General features: G+C 33.1%; 3 protein-coding genes across 5 annotated transcripts; all 3 read left to right on the top strand.

Moving 5' to 3' along the window:
- Positions 1-905: 905 nt before the first annotated feature.
- LOC125878164 (polyadenylate-binding protein-interacting protein 7) lies at positions 906-6,980 on the top strand. Of its 3 annotated transcripts, none has more exons than XM_049559350.1 (7): positions 906-1,055; positions 1,177-1,225; positions 2,109-3,014; positions 3,694-4,144; positions 4,241-4,311; positions 5,610-5,734; positions 6,328-6,980. In XM_049559350.1, exons 3-7 carry the CDS (start codon positions 2,238-2,240, stop codon positions 6,617-6,619), a joined length of 1,716 nt encoding a protein of 571 aa, XP_049415307.1. In that variant the 5' UTR covers positions 906-1,055; positions 1,177-1,225; positions 2,109-2,237; the 3' UTR covers positions 6,620-6,980. The 3 variants fall into 3 exon arrangements, with proteins under 3 accessions (XP_049415307.1, XP_049415308.1, XP_049415306.1); XM_049559351.1 differs by having other exon boundaries at positions 909-1,065; XM_049559349.1 differs by having other exon boundaries at positions 921-1,070.
- A 5,221-nt stretch (positions 6,981-12,201) lies between these two features.
- Positions 12,202-14,255, top strand: LOC125842916 (probable leucine-rich repeat receptor-like protein kinase At1g35710). The gene is made up of 2 exons (XM_049522196.1): positions 12,202-14,194; positions 14,233-14,255. The coding sequence occupies exons 1-2, from the start codon at positions 12,202-12,204 to the stop codon at positions 14,253-14,255; spliced, it is 2,016 nt and encodes a 671-aa protein (XP_049378153.1).
- A 34-nt stretch (positions 14,256-14,289) lies between these two features.
- LOC125842917 (MDIS1-interacting receptor like kinase 2-like) lies at positions 14,290-15,527 on the top strand. Its single transcript, XM_049522197.1, has 2 exons — positions 14,290-15,100; positions 15,196-15,527. Exons 1-2 carry the CDS (start codon positions 14,290-14,292, stop codon positions 15,525-15,527), a joined length of 1,143 nt encoding a protein of 380 aa, XP_049378154.1.
- The last annotated feature ends 1,938 nt before the right edge of the window (positions 15,528-17,465 follow it).

Consider the following 17,465-nt stretch of genomic DNA (forward strand, 5'->3'; position numbering starts at 1 on the left):
TTTATGTTTGAATTACATCTATAATAGGTATACTTATAAGTATTGTGTTTTAAGTTTTACTTATGATTTATATTAGAAAGTATATTTAAGGGATTAAATATTATTACTTTGGTTATATATGTTATTAATTATTGATACAACCGAATAACCAAACCGAAAAAAGCCGAACCGAATAGAGGAAAACCAAACCAAACCAAANTGGATCATTTTAACTTAACCTTAGTATAACTGTTCAATATGTTCCAACAATAGACGTAATCGCCATTTGTTATAGTAACTTAATATGTTATAGTCCAACACCTCTATATTTTGTTATTTAACTATCATAATTTTCTCGCAATTCTGCTTCAATAACATTTTCTTAAGTCAAATGTCTATTGAAAAAAACTTTTATATCTTACAAAAGTAAGAATAAGGTCTATAGATTGTTAGGAGTCGTTTGGTATGAACAAGTTATCATGAGATTATTTATCCAAAGATAAATTATTTTGGAATTGGTTATCTCACCCGTATATATGAGATAACTTATCATATCACACTATAATATAAGTAGTGAAATAAATAATCCAATTACTATCTAATACCTCTAACCAAAAATAAAATAAAATAATCTTATATTATATCCTAAAATTATTATACGTTATACCTTCGAACTAACGACTCCTTAGTTATTATATCAAGAATAGGCTCAAAGGATAGTGAGAGTGAAGAGAGGGCGGCGTATAGAGAAAGGGGTGGGTTGATATTGAGTGGCGCAGGGTTGAGGTTTCATTGCCCTTTTATTATGTGGTCACAAAGAAGAGGATTTCCTAAAAGCTAAAAACCAAAGAAAAAGGGAAAAAAGAAAATAAAGAGAAGAAAAAGCAATGCTAGAATTAGTAGAGCAGTAGTATAGCAGATAGATAAACATATACTGATATATATAGATAGAATAAAAAATACTAATAAAATTAAAACCCTCTCCCTCTTCCACTTTCTCTCTCTATCTCAGCTAAGACATTGAAGAAGAAGAAGAACAGCAGCCAAGCAGAAGAATTCTCATATCTTTTTACTTTGTATTTTTCTGTGGTGTATACTTTTCTTCTTCGTCTTCCTATTTTTGTTTCATTTTCTTAATTTTTGTTTCATATCTTGTTATCGTTGAATCTGAATATATATTGTCATCAACGTCTGCAGTTAATGGATCCATTCAATTATGTTTCGTCCATAATCGAGCTTCGTAAAGGTGTATATATCAATAGCTATATCTCTATCTCTATCTCTCTCTGTCTCAGATCTTATATTTTTGGTTGATTTGTTGTTTTGTTTCTGTTCTTAGTGTTCAATTTCAATTTTCTTGTAGAGATTCATGGAGATCTGCGGATATTATTTGTCTCGGAGCATTAAGTGGTTTTTTTAGTTTAATAGTATTGTTTATTCAGTAATTATGTGATTTTATGTCTTTTTTTAGTGATTTACGTGGTTTATTGAAACGATTTGGTTGTATACTGAGGTTTAGAAAATTCACTGCTCCGTTGCATGATTAGGATTTATCACTGTTAAGTGACTTTCAGTAAAAAAAAAAGAAAAGATGATTAGTTTATTGAATTGTAGGACATCTTATTAATTTGGTTAATTATGGGGATATGTGACTCAATTGTAATGAAGCTCTGATAATTCTGGTTTATTTAACAAAATTTGCATATTTTATTCTTGTAGATTATATGAGCGCAATTACTTAGTGTTGGAATGAAATGGATATGATATAGAGTTGGGTGGATAAGGGGGTTGATACAGCTGACTTGATGATCAGGGGTTGTTGATTGAAGTAACTGAATATGCACTGAACTAAACATTTAGATGAATCTACACATGATCATGCAATTAGTTAGTATTATCAAACCACGTAAAGTTATTTGTTTATACTTGTGTTTGTTCCTAATGTCAGTAATATCTGATTTTGTTTGAAGTGATAAGGTAACGTTGACTTAGATTATTGTTCTCGGTTTGAACTATGAAAAGAGGTCATTGGTGCTTATGATTATTTTTTTTCTTGACCTTTAGTCTTAAAAGATGTTGATAAACAGAGCTAAGTTCTTAAGTAAGCTTTTCATTTTCTTTTTTGGCAGGGTTTGGGTGATATTGACTGCATAGTTGCGCCATCTTATAATTAGAAGTTTCATGATGTATGTAGAGACCCTTTTTTCTTAACCAACTAGAAACAAGACAAAAAGGAAAGAAATAACAAAGAAAAAAGAATGAGCTTATCAGGAAAAGGGACTCCAACCAGTGACAAAAAGCTAACCTTAGCAAAAGCGACAAGCTTGAATCCAAATGCTGCAGAATTTGTTCCCTTTGCACTCAGATCACCCTCAGGTAGCACTAGCAGCACCGATGCATCAAAGTTCGCTAACTCCACTACTACTCTGGGAAAAGCTGTACTAGATAGATCAGAATCATCTGCTTCGAACAACTCAGATGATGAAGCTCACCAGTATTGGCGTCGCCAGCTCCCGGATGATATTACACCGGACTTCAATGTGATGGGAGAAGATGATTCTCATGGAATCAGCAGTCTTCCATTTTCTAGATTATCAGTAACTGATGTCAATGAAGCTTCATTATTCCCTGCCTCAACTGGCAGTAGCTTCATGTTGAAGGACCAGCAGGAGTTATCTCCTAGTCGCATTAATGGCAATAGTTTTGTTGAAAAGACAGGATATCCTATTACATCTTTTGGCGAAGATGCTTCCTCAACTAGTTTTCATCTGCCTTCTAAACCCTGGGATAAGCCATCGCTGACCAATGACCAGCCTTTTGCCAATATTAGGGAGGGGCCTCATTATAATGGGAATTCAGGAAACAGCTTCTTTGCAGACATGATGAACGAGCAACCATTTTTTGAAGCAGATGTAAACCCTCTTGAATTTTTAGCCTCTCAATTTCCTGGTTTTGCTGCTGAAAGTCTTGGAGAGGTGTACTATGCCAATGGAGGTGACTTGAATCTGACAATTGAAATGCTTACTCAGCTTGAGGTATGGTTCATTTTCTCAATCTTTATGGATACAGTAGTGTAGAAATTGTTTAGTTTTATAAGGAAATTGGCTTTTTAATCTTCAAGAATTGATCTGTTAGCTTAAAGTTACTGCAGTTATATTGATCAGTATGGGCTGGGATTTGGTGGTCTATGTGACTTTCTTTTTTATCATGTTTTTTATTTCAAAAGAATCTTTTCCAAGTGTTTCCAACTTTTGAGAAATATTATTCAGTGATTAGAATTATTTGAGCACTGTGTCTTCATTAAATTAAGTAATCCAGATTTTCTCCACACATGATGTTTAAACGTTCTACGGTTATAAATGTCTAGAAATTCAATTATGTGGTAAGTTTAGTGAATCAGCTACTTACAAAAGAAAGTTTAATCAATTAGCTTCTATCATTGAGTCTCAGTGTCCTAGTAGTCTATGCCATTTATCTATTTCTTAGATTGTCTCAAGTCCGAAGCATTAATTCTTCTGAGGATTATACAAAATAAGTCAGATGTTCAGTCAAATTATTTGTACTGAACAGAACAGTGGTTATGGACACAATGTGGGAAAATGGTAAAACTTCTGATCATATCTCTGATAGTTTTAAAGATTGATTTTCAATTGGATACTATGTTCTTTTGGAACCTTCAATTACATACTTATGGCTCAAAACTCTTTTTTACAGCTTCAAGTTGATGGTGGGTTTAATCAAAATATGAATTCAAAAGCCTTGTCTGCTCCAAATCTTAGTGCTCTGGATTTCCCTGCTCTTTCTGTGGCAGAAAGTCAAAACAGCAGCCTAAAGTACTCTGGCAGTGATGCTCAACAAAATGTCAATCCCTATAGGCCTTCTGAAAAAGAGAGCACCCTTCTGTTTAGATCTGGCTCTTCCATCCCTTTTCGAGGTGCTACAGATTTTGCATCTGCTGTCAGGAAGATGGCATCTCAGGATTCTAGCATATGGAAGTATGATAGGACTGGAGTAGCTGATGGTAGTGTTGGATCAAGTAGAAATTCACCTGTATTGGCTAGCTCTTACAATGGTGGGCAGAGTAGGGGAGTTTATGGTGATAGGTTGCAGAGCCGAGGTTCCACACGTGCAGCTCCTGTCTGGCTTGAAACTGGAGAAGCAGTTGGTAATTTTTTCCTGAAGCAGCCAATATAATTTTGAATGTTCATTGAGGAAAATAATTTCTGCCCATCTATCTGCTTTGACTTTGTTGAGATTGCAGCAAATATATATTCTGAAATGCGGGAAGAGGCTCGTGACCATGCACGCTTACGTAATGCATACTTTGAACAGGTATGTGGTATACATGATGATTGCAAAGGTGGATAGAATATACGTAGATGTGAACTCACTTCAATGTTCTTGCGTATTAGTATGTGAAGCCACAAGGGCATAGTACTTTAGCCCTCTTCTCCCATAAAACCCCAAAGAGAAATAAGTAAGAAGGCCATGAAGGCGTGATGGATCCATGTATCACATGCTTGTAAGGGGAATTAACTTGGAATTCTGACCAAGAACTAACGATGATCCTTGGAAAAGCTTACTGTAGGTGCTTGAATGTTGATGTGAAGTCAGAAGTGATACCATCTTCCTTTTTTCTTTTATTTTTTTGATATCAGAGCAATGCCCTGTGGCTCCTGGTTCTAGGTGATGCACAGGTTTGAAACTATGGAGAGTATGGGCCCACCCCTCTACCCTCCTTCCAGCCTAAATACCAGGCTTTGTGTGTGGCAGGATCGAACCTATGATGTTTGTCTATCCCTCACATCACATGTTGTGTCTTTACCACTGAACCAAAGCCCTGTTTCTTTTAAAGCAGAAGTGATTGTTTGCACTCCTTTTTAAAAAAAAAAATTTAAATCATGACCCAGGAAAAGGAATTGGAGCATTTCTTAGGTTTTATTGAATTCTGATCTCACTGGACATTCAAATGACATATTGATCCTCTGCCTTGTATATTCTTCCATCTGTGGTGTCTAACTTCTATGTGATCTATTTTGAGAATCAAAATAATGCATCTAGGTTCATTAACATCTACTTAACTTGATTACTTTTCTTTTCTTAAACAATTTAGTATCATTAGATACACGATTCTGTCATGGTTGTTTCTATTATTGTTTGTGCCTATATTCTTTGGCATTCTACTGTTAACTATATTCCTGTTGTGAGATAAAAGGCACTTTGATTGCTGGATATAACTAAGTGTTCACATTTTAGCTTAGAGAAACAAATTGTGCAGTCTTCCTTAGTACAACTATGAAGTGAAAAAGGGTTTTACAGGAAGAGATACAGTTGGTTAAAATCTACTTAAAAGAAATTATGAAATCATTTTTAAGTGTATTAGCAATAATGCTACTACGGCTGTACAAATCGCTAGACCATCTTATTATAGGGTTATCATAATATTTTGGATGTTACACCTGTGGAATGTTCGATTTTTAGCTTCACTACATGATGAATTCATTGTTCTTTTTTCTTTTTGGGATTGAGAATCATTGTGGCAGGAATTTACTCTATGATCATGTCAAGTAGTCTTGGCTCTCTTATGCCACACTACAAGATCCTTAATCTATGTAACTGTGTCTGAGTAGGCACGCCAGGCATATCTTATTGGTAACAAGGCTTTGGCCAAAGAACTGAGCGTCAAGGGACAGCTTCACAACATGCAGATGAAGGCAGCTCATGGGAAGGCTCAAGAATCTATATATCGCCTAAGGTCTGTTTTTATTTTTCCATGTCTATGCTCTGGCGCTTCTTTTGAGACACGGGTCTATCAAAAACAGCCTCTCTACCCCACAAAGGTAGGGGTAAGGTACATCCTACAATCCCTAGACCCCACTTGTGTCAGTGGGTATGTTGTTGTCTATGCTCTGACACCCTAAACTCTTCATAGCTACGTTTTTCATATGCTCATGATGTCCTTTTAACAAGATTTTCGAACTCTAGAATTCTTTATTATCACAATCTTCATCTCACACAGTAACTTTTCAATGTTTTCTGCTCTATTCGAAATCATATCATCTTCCTATAGATTTCCAGCATTTTTCATGTATGTTCTGCTTGGGTAGCTTTTACAATTGCCAGGTGCTGTGATTTTCTGCTTCATCATTGTGCAATGACAAAAAATGACAGAGAGGATGCTAATGTTGAACCTTCATGCTAATTGAGTTTATGGTGACAAAACATAACCTCCTCTGCTCATCAAGTTTTGTGCATCAGCCCCCGCCCTAAAAATCTCTTTGCCTCAACAAATATTTTTTAATATATAGAATATTTAGGTGTCTTAGTGGTGCTTAAAATTCTTTGCAGGAATCCAGAGATGCAGGGAAATGGGAGAGGACAAGAGAGAATCATAGATCTGCATGGTCTTCATGTTACTGAGGCCATTCATGTCCTTAAGCGTGAGCTGTCTGTGTTGAGGAATGCTGCCAGATCAGCAGACCAGCGAATACAGGTTTATATTTGCGTTGGAACAGGACATCATACAAAGGGTTCGCGTACTCCTGCTAGGCTTCCCATTTCTGTCCAGCGTTACCTGCTAGAGGAGGGCCTTGACTACTCTGAGCCACAACCAGGGCTTCTCCGAGTTGTGATATACTGAGGTGTGAAGGTATAGGAGTTTTTGACACGTCATTATCCTAGAAAATCCATCAGATGAAGAAAAAGAAAAAAAGAAAATTGTTGTACCTGTAAATGGGGGGAACGGAAGATTAGTGCAAATTCTGGAAAGGGAAAATGAAAATGTGAAAAAAAAGTGGAAGAAAATTGTATCATTTAAGGTTTAGTTGTTGGATAGGAGGATACGTTTTGTAGCTTGCGGGGACTTGCATCGGCCCCCTTCGATTTTGTAACTTTTTGTAACGTTGGTTCTTTCTCACATTCCTTTTCATTTTGATTAGCCGATGTAACTGATAGAATTCTTTCACGTGAAAGCTGAAATTCACCAAGTGTTTTGGGCCTCAGTTGTTTTCATTAAGATTCAGACGTTTGAATCTGAGTAAGCATTTGAATATTAAGATGTGCTCTCTAAATCCCTGAACATTGAATAATTATTATGGTGAGGTCTGCTCTTCTTCATCAACCAAATCAGCCCACCTAGAAGCACTTGTCTCCCTTTGAATTTTGCTTAGAAATAATCAAGTCACTTGTCGAACTAGCATGAGAGAGTGATGAGATAATCAATTCACCTAGTACTGTCCCTTTCTATTTTTTTTGTCATGGATTAATTTATTGTCGTACTAAAATTATTTATTTATTGATAGGCATATAATTTAAGGAATGAAGAACCATAATCGTTTCAGGAATAGGATGGACTTTGACTTACTAGTTGAAGTTTATTTTTGTCTTTGTGGTTAATGGTTTGATACACTAATTTAAAATTTTGAACTTTATTTTTATTTTTCTGATTGATGATTTGATAGATTGTTTCAAGAAATCATCGTATCATTATATTTATTATTTATTATACTAAAAGTGGGAAGTCTCAAAGTTAAAAGTTGAAATACCATTTTATCCCTATTCTAATTCAAATTATTATGAAATATCTAATGAGTTTAATATTAATTAATGAAATTATTTTCACAATCATTTCACCTACTAATTTAATTCCAAGCTAAAGAGTCATAAAGTGACAATATTCATTTTGCAAATTATAAAGTGACCAGTTAATAACATATGATTAATATGGAAAAATAAATCGAAAATGAATATCGTTAATTTATTGGTTAACTTTTGAATAAAATCATTTTTATGGTAAGCTTAATTTTTCCTTTAACATATTGCTTTCAAGCATACATTTAGTTTACCGTAATAATAAGAATGATATTGGTTAATAACATGGAAAACTTTTCACATTTCTGATGAATATAGACAATTTAATTAAAGATAATTAATAGTTATGTAACTTAATGAAATTCTATTAAATATTAAATAATTGTTACATGTTGTCAAACCTTTTGTTTTCCACCATTTAGTAACAATTAACACTAATGCTGAATTTATATTGAACTTTTTCATTAATATCTTATATAAATGAATATCAAGAATGTGTATTACTTTCATCATTAAATGACACAAATCAACAGATATGTAACAATTCATTCACGTCTTTCAGTTTTACTTTTATTTTCTTTGCTCATTTTTTCCTCAAACCATTAATTGAAATGGTGAAGCTTTTTCATATTTTATGTAAGTTTTATGAGATCACATTTTGTTATATGTTATGCAAAACAGAAAACTACTTCTATAGTTTAGTACTCTGCATTTCAATGTAGCAGTGGAATCGGACATGTGTGCTTTAAGTTCTTGGTTGAATCTTGAATTAGTCAATCCCGTTTTGTTTTATATTGTATTCTTGTATTTTATGATAATTATGTCCTATAATATATTGTGCGAAATTTATTATTTACAATATATTTAGATAAGTTTTTGGGATAAACGTGCAAAACATGTTCCCTAAACTAGTACTATTACAAGTGAGAAGCTGCAAGATTTAAAGTTAGACTACCATTTTATCACTACACTAAATATTTTATAACACATCTAATTAATAAAATATTAAATAATAATCATATCACATTATATTAAATACTAAAAGTGGGAATAATCATATCATATCATCATACTTATTCCTATATGATATATTATTAATCTTACATTGAAAAGTAAATTTACCTTTTAAAAAATAATAATTTTTATCAACATGGTAAGTATTTAAATGAGAGAGAAACATGTGAAAATACTTAATGAAGTCTATTCAAACACTTTGGGTTATTTTCTCTATTAAAGGTCAAGAATTTATTCATACTACTTTTTTTTTCCAAAAAAAACCATTAAATCTTTTCATTACAATTAATATTAGAATTTAGAAGTCCAAAAGTATATGGTCCTTCAGCAATACTCCCTCTGTCCCTAATTACTTGTTCACTTTTAAATTGGCACACCTATTAAGAAAATAATGATTGACATAGCGAGTTTACCATTTTATCCATATTAATTATGAAGTGGATGAATTAAAAACTTAAGAGTTTCAAGAAGCTCTACATTTTTCAAAATAATTAATTGAGGATATAATAGATAAAAAAATTGTCTTTCTTGATTTGTCAAAATGAACAAGTAATTAGGAACAACTAAAAAAGTAAAGTAGACAAGTAATTAGGGACAGATGAAGTATCTTATAAAAGAGAAGTTGACCAATAGATTATCACAATTAAGTTTACAACTCTTTCTTGGCCAAAAATGTTGGTCTTGTTTACTGTGTTAACGTTTCCTTTGATTCTCTATGTATGTCCACGATTAACTTAGCACACTCCTTAAAAACTAATAAATAATAAGGATAATATAACTATATTATTTTTTTAGTTTATTAAATTTAATGCATTGAAATGTGTTAAATGATAAATAATATTTAATAGCAAAGGTAAAATAGACACAAAAGATAAATATCTCTTGATTTTTTAAATTGAACAGGTACTGTTAGACAACTATTTTTAGTATAATGGACAACTATTACGGAATGAGAGAGTAAATGTTTTAGTGAATTGGAGCTTTACTTTTAAAAGTATTTCACCAAGGAACTACTTCCTCTGTCCCAAGTTATGTGACACTTTTCATTTTTCGAGAGTCAAACAGTTTAAGTTTGACCGATAATTTACGCATGAAATCTTCAAATATTTTGAAATGAAATTTATATATTTATAAACTACGTAAAAATTACTATAAGTCACAATATAATTGTCAATTCAAAATATTTAAAAGAAATATGAAAAAATTACGGTCAAAGATAGACTTGTTTGAATCTTGAAATTTGAAAAGTGCCACATAAATTAGGACGAAGAGAGTAATTTTTCTCTCATACCATTTCTGTACATTTTCATTATGTACAGATGATGAAAATTTAACTATGTTTTTGATATGAAAATGCAGGAAAATATGGAAATGAGCAGTGCTTTAAAAGAATCTGTTGGGACTCGTCTCGGGGCTCGATCTGGGGCAAGGCTCTATCAAAATGCTCTGAGATTCAAGTGTGGGGCTTATTTCTATAAGACTTACGTTCTAAGCGTCCGACTGTACGCCCTAAGCATGCCCAACGTTCAACACTCTAGGCTTGCCTAACAGATCTTATACAAATTATATGTTAAAATCATTAGTTAACATTATTAACCCTCATAATTCTTGAATAAATGAATGGTACGTGATAATTTTTTTTAATCTATAGAGATAAGAAGATTGAGAGAAACTCAAATAACAAGTTGCAGTATCACATCTTTACTATTTCGTAACACTGTGAAGCTGATTTTATATTACGTAACATTTCTTTTAAAAATACGTAGCGAAATTTTACTTTCACTTATCATTGGTCTTCATGATTTTGTCATATGTCTCAATATTATCATATTTTATTTAGCTATTTGAAAGTAATTTTCTTTTTATTCATGATGGAGTGATACTTTTATTATAATACTAGTAAGTTTTATTAATTATTTCTTTCGGGGGGTAAATTGTATAGTATGATCAAAAAACAGTTTTAGAGATAATAGTTCTTTTATTATTAGAAATTAAGATATTAGATTATTTATACTTGTATAATCATGTTAGAAGCTTTATTTTCTATGAGTTTCTTTAATCATGTTTGTAATTATTTCAAACTATTGATGTATTTTTATAATTTTGTGTTATTTTATTATTATACTATATTGTAAATTACAAATTTAAAGATCTATAGGACTTATGCCCCACGTCTCTAGTTTAGGATTTAGGAGGTGGTTACTTCTGCTTAATTTAGCATATCTTTTACTTATCTTTAGATATTCTAAAATAATTTGTAAAGCACCAAATATATAATTGTTGATAAAATTATGTAAAAACGGTTTTAAATATACTGGAGTTGTGTGAAATATTTATCATAAATACAATAATTTATGTACATAAAATTTATTTTGTCTAAATAGTGATACTGATGTTTAGACATGATCTACAGATCTGAAATATTCGTAAATAATTAATATGATTCTTGAAGGATTAATATTGAATTTAATTTGATTCTATTTTTTTTTAATGGTGTAGGGGCTTGTAAATTAATTATTTTATTGTCATAAACTTATTAGTGTTTCACATGGGATAATAAACTTAGTCCATGTACACATTGTGGATTTTCTTATTGACATAAACTTACAAATGATTCACATGGGATAATAAAGTTTAGTCCATGTTCACATAGTGTAATGTTTGATTTTTTGATGGGCACGTAATGTAAAAAGGAGAGGCGGCTGTTTCTTTCCAACTAATAAAGGTAACTTGCAAATTGGCGCAATTTTACTTTTAATAAAATAATACAATAAAAAATTAGACAATAAGTTGAAAAACAATCTTAATCATTCATGTTTACAACTTCATGTGTCAGTCATCTAGATGTGCATTGAAAAATACTATAGTTAAGGTTACTGGAGCAACGCAAAATCCGACTTGAATCTTAATTACTTATGCAATAAGTTCGATCGCCAAACGTTAAAAATTAAAAACCGGGCAATTTGAATTAAAAATTGTGTAATTTCTTCGTATTGCATGTCCAGTAGCTTGTCAATTAAGAAATGACATTTGAATATATTTCCACAACTTTAATCTTACTTTTAATGATTCTCTACATAGTATAAAACTCTACCTTGAACAAGTTCATTAATAACCAAACAAACAGCTGAAATCTTTTAGCTTTCAAGATGTTTCCAAGAATACTTTATTTCCTACAGTTTTTCACTCTCTTCACAGTTACTTTTGCTTCCATTGAGGAAGCAACTGCTCTCCTCAAATGGAAAGCTACTTTCCTAAGCCAAAATAATTCCTTATTAACTTCATGGACATTAAGTACTGATGCATGCAGGGATTTTATATGCTTTAATGGTCGGGTAAACAAGTTGAATATTACAAATGCTGGTGTTGTTGGTACACTTCATGATTTTCCATTTTCATCTCTATCGTTTCTTGAATATGTTTATCTTAGCATGAATCAACTCTTTGGTATCATACCTCCTGCAATAGGAAACCTCACTAATCTTGTCTATCTTGACTTGTCGATCAACCATATTTCAGGCAAAATCCCACCTCAAATCGGCTCACTATCAAAGGTTTAGACCCTCTTCATCTTTGACAACCATTTAAATGATGTCATTCCCTTTTGAAATAGGGAAGATGAAGTCACTTGAGGTTTTACTCTTAGATAGGAACAATCTTTCTGGTCCAATTCCAACAACACTAGGTGACTTAACTAAGCTCAAGACTTTGTACCTTTATTCTAACCAACTTTCTGGTTTTATTCCTAGAGAGTTGGGAAATTTGAAAAGCCTCATTTTTTTGGATTTATCAATTAATCATCTTACTAGTCCTATTCCTAGTGAGTTGGGGAATCTGATAAATCTCATAGAGATAGATTTATCTAAAACTCAACTTACTGGTTCAATTCCGATTACTATAGGTGACTTAACTGAGCTCAAAATTCTATACCTTTTTTCTAACCAACTTTCTGGTTTTATTCCTAGAGAGTTGGGAAATTTGAAAAGCCTCACTTTTTTGGATTTATCAATTAATCATCTTACTGGTCCTATTCCTAGTAAGTTGGGGAATCTGATAAATCTCACAGAGATAGATTTATCTAAAACTCAACTTACTGGTTCAATTCCGATTACTATAGGTGACTTAACTGAGCTCAAAATTCTATACCTTTTTTCTAACCAACTTTCTGGTTTTATTCCTAGAGAGTTGGGAAATTTGAAAAGCCTCACTTATTTGGATTTATCCACTAATCAACTTACAGGTCCTATTCCTAGTGAGTTGGGGAATATGATAAATCTCACAGAGATAGATTTATCTAACAGTCAACTTACTGGTTCAATTCCGATTACTATAGGTAACTTAACTGAGCTCAAAATTTTATACCTATTTTCTAACCAACTTTCTAGTTTTATTCCTAGAGAGTTGGGAAATTTGAAAAGCCTCACTGATTTGGATTTATCCACTAATCATTTTACTGGTCTGATTCCTAGTGTGTTGGGGAATCTGATAAATCTCACAGAGATGGATTTATCTAAAAGTCAACTTACTGGTTCAATTCCAATTACTATTGATGACTTAACTGAGCTCAAATTTCTATACCTTTTCTCTAACCAACTTTCTGGTCCCATACCTAGTGAGTTGGGTAATTTGAAGAACCTCAATGGTCTGTCCTTATACGAAAATCAACTTACTGGTCCAATTCCTGCTTCTTTTGGCAATTTGAGAAGCTTGCAATTTTTGTATCTCAATGCCAACAAACTTACTAGTCCAATTCCTGCTTCCTTTGGCAATTTGAGAAACTTGCAATTTTTGTATGTGAGTGCCAACAAACTTTCTGGTTCTATTCCAAAAGAACTTTCATATTTGGATAACTTGGAAGAGCTGATAATAAGTGAAAATCAGTTTTCAGGTCATTTGCCTGAGCATCTTTGCCAAGGTGGGAAACTTGAGAACTTTACGGTGAATAGTAACAAGTTGTCTGGGCCAATACCAAGAAGCATGTCCACGTGCTCGAGTTTCAAAAGGGTTCGCTTTGATAACAACAGTTTTACTGGAAATTTATCTGAAGCTTTTGGTATCTATCCGGAGCTGCAATTTATTAATTTGAGCAAAAATGATTTTCATGGTGAACTTAGTAGCAACTGGGGGAAATGCAAGAAGTTGACTGATTTTCGAGTAGCCAGAAATAGAATTAGTGGTCACATACCACCAGAGATTGGAAATCTCAAAGGTCTTCAAGGACTAGATCTTTCAGCAAATCATTTGGTTGGGAAGATCCCTAGGGAACTTGGAAAATTGACCTCTCTAGTTAATCTATTTTTGCAAAACAACCAGATTTCTGGCAATATTCCTATGGAACTTGGATCAATGACAAAGTTAGAATCCCTTGATCTATCAAACAATATGTTGAATGGGTCGATCCCAATGTTTATAAGAGATTACATACACTTGTTTCAGTTGAACCTGAGCAACAACAAATTTGGCCAAAATATTCCAATGGAGATAGGGAAGATAACTCAGCTTAATGTACTTGATTTGAGCTATAATCTTCTGGTTGGAGATATATCCCCTCAGTTAGCCAATTTGAAGGTTTTGGTAAACTTAAACCTTTCCCACAATGGCCTATCTGGGCGTATTCCTAAAGAAGTTGAAAGTTTGACTGGTTTGCAGGATGTCGTATTGTCATACAATGAGTTGGAAGGTCCAATCCCCAATAATAAAGCTTTTATGAATGCTTCATTAGAAGGTAACAAAGGTCTTTGCGGCAATGTATCAGGACTCCAGCCCTGTGAAAGACCATCTCATGTGGTGAACAAGCAGTCAATGGCGCAAGTCATCCTCATCACTGCACTTCATGTTATGGGAGCAATACTACTGCTATGTGTTTTCATTGGTGTTCTCTTTATGTGTAATAAAAGAAGGAGAGTTAGAGACGTTGAAAGAAGGGATGGTGATGGTTGGCTTTCAATATCCATGTTAGATGGAAAGACATTGTATAGGGACATCTTAAATGCTACAGAAGAGTTTGATGCAAAATTTTGCATCGGCCAAGGAGGACACGGAAGCGTTTACAAGGTAAACCTTCCATTATTAGGGAATATAGCCATGAAGAGACTTCATTCTTCATATCAGAATACACATCCCAAAAACTTCATGAATGAAGTAAGGTCATTGACTGGGATTAAGCACCGAAACATTGTGAACCTCTATGGCTATTGTTCGAAAGCACAACACTCACTCTTGGTTTACGAGTATGTGGAGAGGGGGGGTTTGTCTAGTATTTTGAGTGATAAAGTTGAGTCCAAGAAATTGGATTGGTTTAAAAGGGTGAATATCATCAAGGGTGTTGCTTTTGCTTTATCTTACATACACCAGAATTGTTCACCACCCATTGTTCATCGAGACATATCAAGCAATAATGTTTTGCTTGATTCAGAGTATGAAGCTCGTGTTGCAGACTTTGGCATATCAAAGCTTCTCAATCCAGACTCATTCAATTGCACAACGCTTGCAGGGACATATGGTTATGTTGCACCTGGTAAGTTTAAAAATATTTCATGAAATAAAGCCAAACACTCCATTGTTTATATCTCATTTACATGTTTATATTGTTTTGGAAATTGTATTGTTCAGAGCTTGCATATACTATGAAGGTTACACAAATGTGTGATGTATATAGCTTTGGAGTATTATCTTTGGAGATAATCAAAGGAAAGCATCTTGGGGAATACATTACTGTGCTAGCAAATTCATCGACTATAGATCATGAGCAGCTTAGTGATTTGTTGGATGAACGCCTTCCATATCCTGAAGCTAGAGTAAAAGAGGTTTTGATTTATATCATCAAGCTAGCATGCTCTTGTTTGCTTGAAACTCCAAAATCAAGGCCAACAATGCACTTCATCTCTCATAAGTTATCATCGATGGATGCACGTCCACATACTCATGTAAAGCGAGTTCTTTAATCCCTGATATATATTTAAGGTCTTTGTATGAAAATGAATAACCTTTGACACCAAGTGTTTGTGAAGTAAGTTATTTTGATTAGAAGGTCAATGAAAAAATTATTAGTAGGGTTACTATTGTATGTATTGTCAGGGTGCTTATATGGTTTTATTATATTAGAGTGATGTAGAAGACAAATAATTTTTTTTCAGTTGAAAGATGGAAACCTTATGTATAGCTTATGCATCGGTAATTCAATCCATAAGAAGGAACCGTATAGTATATGTGATAACACTCAAACTACTCTCCCAAACAAATTTAAAGAATAAGCGATCGTCTTCAATAAAAAAATACCCAACTAATAGTCGGGGTCGAACCCCCACAGAGAACAATTTATCGGTAATTGAAAATACAAAGAATGAATTACTACAAGCTTGAATCTAAACACACAAAATACAAGGTTATCAAATTGAGAATGATTTTGGTAACCAAACAAATGGTTTTGGACAAAGACGATATCAAGCAAGGGATATATGTGTATTGAGAAATTCGGAATGCAATCAACAATGATTCATTGCAATTCAACACATGCTTATTCAATCATAGGTAGGCTAGATCATCATCAATCAACCCTAATCTACTTTCAGTCTCAAAGGGTTATATCATGATATCTTCTTTCGATCTCAATCGAGTCAACAACAAAGCAATTCAAGACCTTAATCCAAACCCCTATTTCTAGCAAGTTTAGCATTCAACACGGTAGACTTAAATTATCTTCTTTCGGTCTCAAATTTAGCAACCAAAGTCAAATAGGATTATTAACCTAATTTTCTACTTCACGGATTCTCTTTCGAGCAATCCACAAAGATCAGAAGCTAGATCTAAGCGTGCACTCTCAAATCATAAATTCAAACATGAAAACTAGATTAAACTCATTTTATGAATTCAAGCATGGAATCAAGCAATTACAAAAGTAATAGAACAATAATTCAAATACCCAAATAGCTTTGTGTCATAACCCGAGACTACCCCCTAGTCGTAACACGATGCTTAGAGTCACGAGTGACCCCAAACTAACCCTTGATACTAGCATAGTCACGAGCAACTAAACATAAACATGTAAAAGAATGAAAATGACTGAGCGGAAATATAATTATAGAATATTGGTTCAATATATTTTTGAATAAAGTTTTGTATACAACAACTGTAATGTGAAAGGAATCTTAAATAAAGAGCACTGAATACATTAACTATAGCTGACTATTGATGAAACCTCTACTAATATTGATTATCATTAGCGGAACATGACACCCGCTTACCTTAATCAATACATGTGAATAGAAATAACATATTAGAACTACAATTGACTTGAGTGCTCGAAATAAGAGAACTCATCACCTTCTAACTAGAAGTTGTGATCTAACTGACTAGGATCCTGATAGTAAGAACCTGATTCTACATCACATGAAAAATGTAGACACAAGAGGTATGCAAATCAATACTTTGAATGTACTGAGTATGATATATATATATATATATATATATATATATAATAATTTGTAAAGCTAGACATGATAAATTTGAGACACTAAACTGAATATGAAAATGAAAAACATGAATGTAAGGTCAAAGCAATATTCTGAAAATCATAGCATAATCTTAAATCATAGTCTTTGAGGAAGTCATCAAATTTATTGAAGAAAACATATTTCTTTTGTGGGATATTAGCTTTAACTGACAGTAGAACATGTGAGCTATAACATGAAATCCAATGTAACTCCCACACCAAGAAGGGAGAGTCTACTTGACAAGGTAGAACTTCGTATCGTATCATAAAGGCTATATGGATCCACTAGCTAAGTCACTTAAGACAATCCTACGGGGTACATAGTTTGGGGTTGCTACTAGAGACCACACCCTATTTGGGCCTCCACCTCAAAGTTCTCTCGGTGCTAAGT

Source organism: Solanum stenotomum, chromosome 10, assembly GCF_019186545.1.
Source record: "Solanum stenotomum isolate F172 chromosome 10, ASM1918654v1, whole genome shotgun sequence".
In the NCBI taxonomy this organism is placed as follows: domain Eukaryota; kingdom Viridiplantae; phylum Streptophyta; class Magnoliopsida; order Solanales; family Solanaceae; genus Solanum; species Solanum stenotomum.

Coding starts and splice junctions, on each gene's coding strand:
- LOC125878164 (XM_049559350.1), top strand. CDS start 2,238: ATGAGCTTATCAGGAAAAGGGACTCCAACCAGTGACAAAAAGCTAACC. Junction 3,015..3,693: donor AAATGCTTACTCAGCTTGAG/GTATGGTTCATT, acceptor TCTTTTTTACAG/CTTCAAGTTGATGGTGGGTT. Junction 4,145..4,240: donor TGAAACTGGAGAAGCAGTTG/GTAATTTTTTCC, acceptor TTGAGATTGCAG/CAAATATATATTCTGAAATG.
- LOC125842916 (XM_049522196.1), top strand. CDS start 12,202: ATGAAGTCACTTGAGGTTTTACTCTTAGATAGGAACAATCTTTCTGGT. Junction 14,195..14,232: donor CCACAATGGCCTATCTGGGC/GTATTCCTAAAG, acceptor ACTGGTTTGCAG/GATGTCGTATTGTCATACAA.
- LOC125842917 (XM_049522197.1), top strand. CDS start 14,290: ATGAATGCTTCATTAGAAGGTAACAAAGGTCTTTGCGGCAATGTATCA. Junction 15,101..15,195: donor ATATGGTTATGTTGCACCTG/GTAAGTTTAAAA, acceptor TGTATTGTTCAG/AGCTTGCATATACTATGAAG.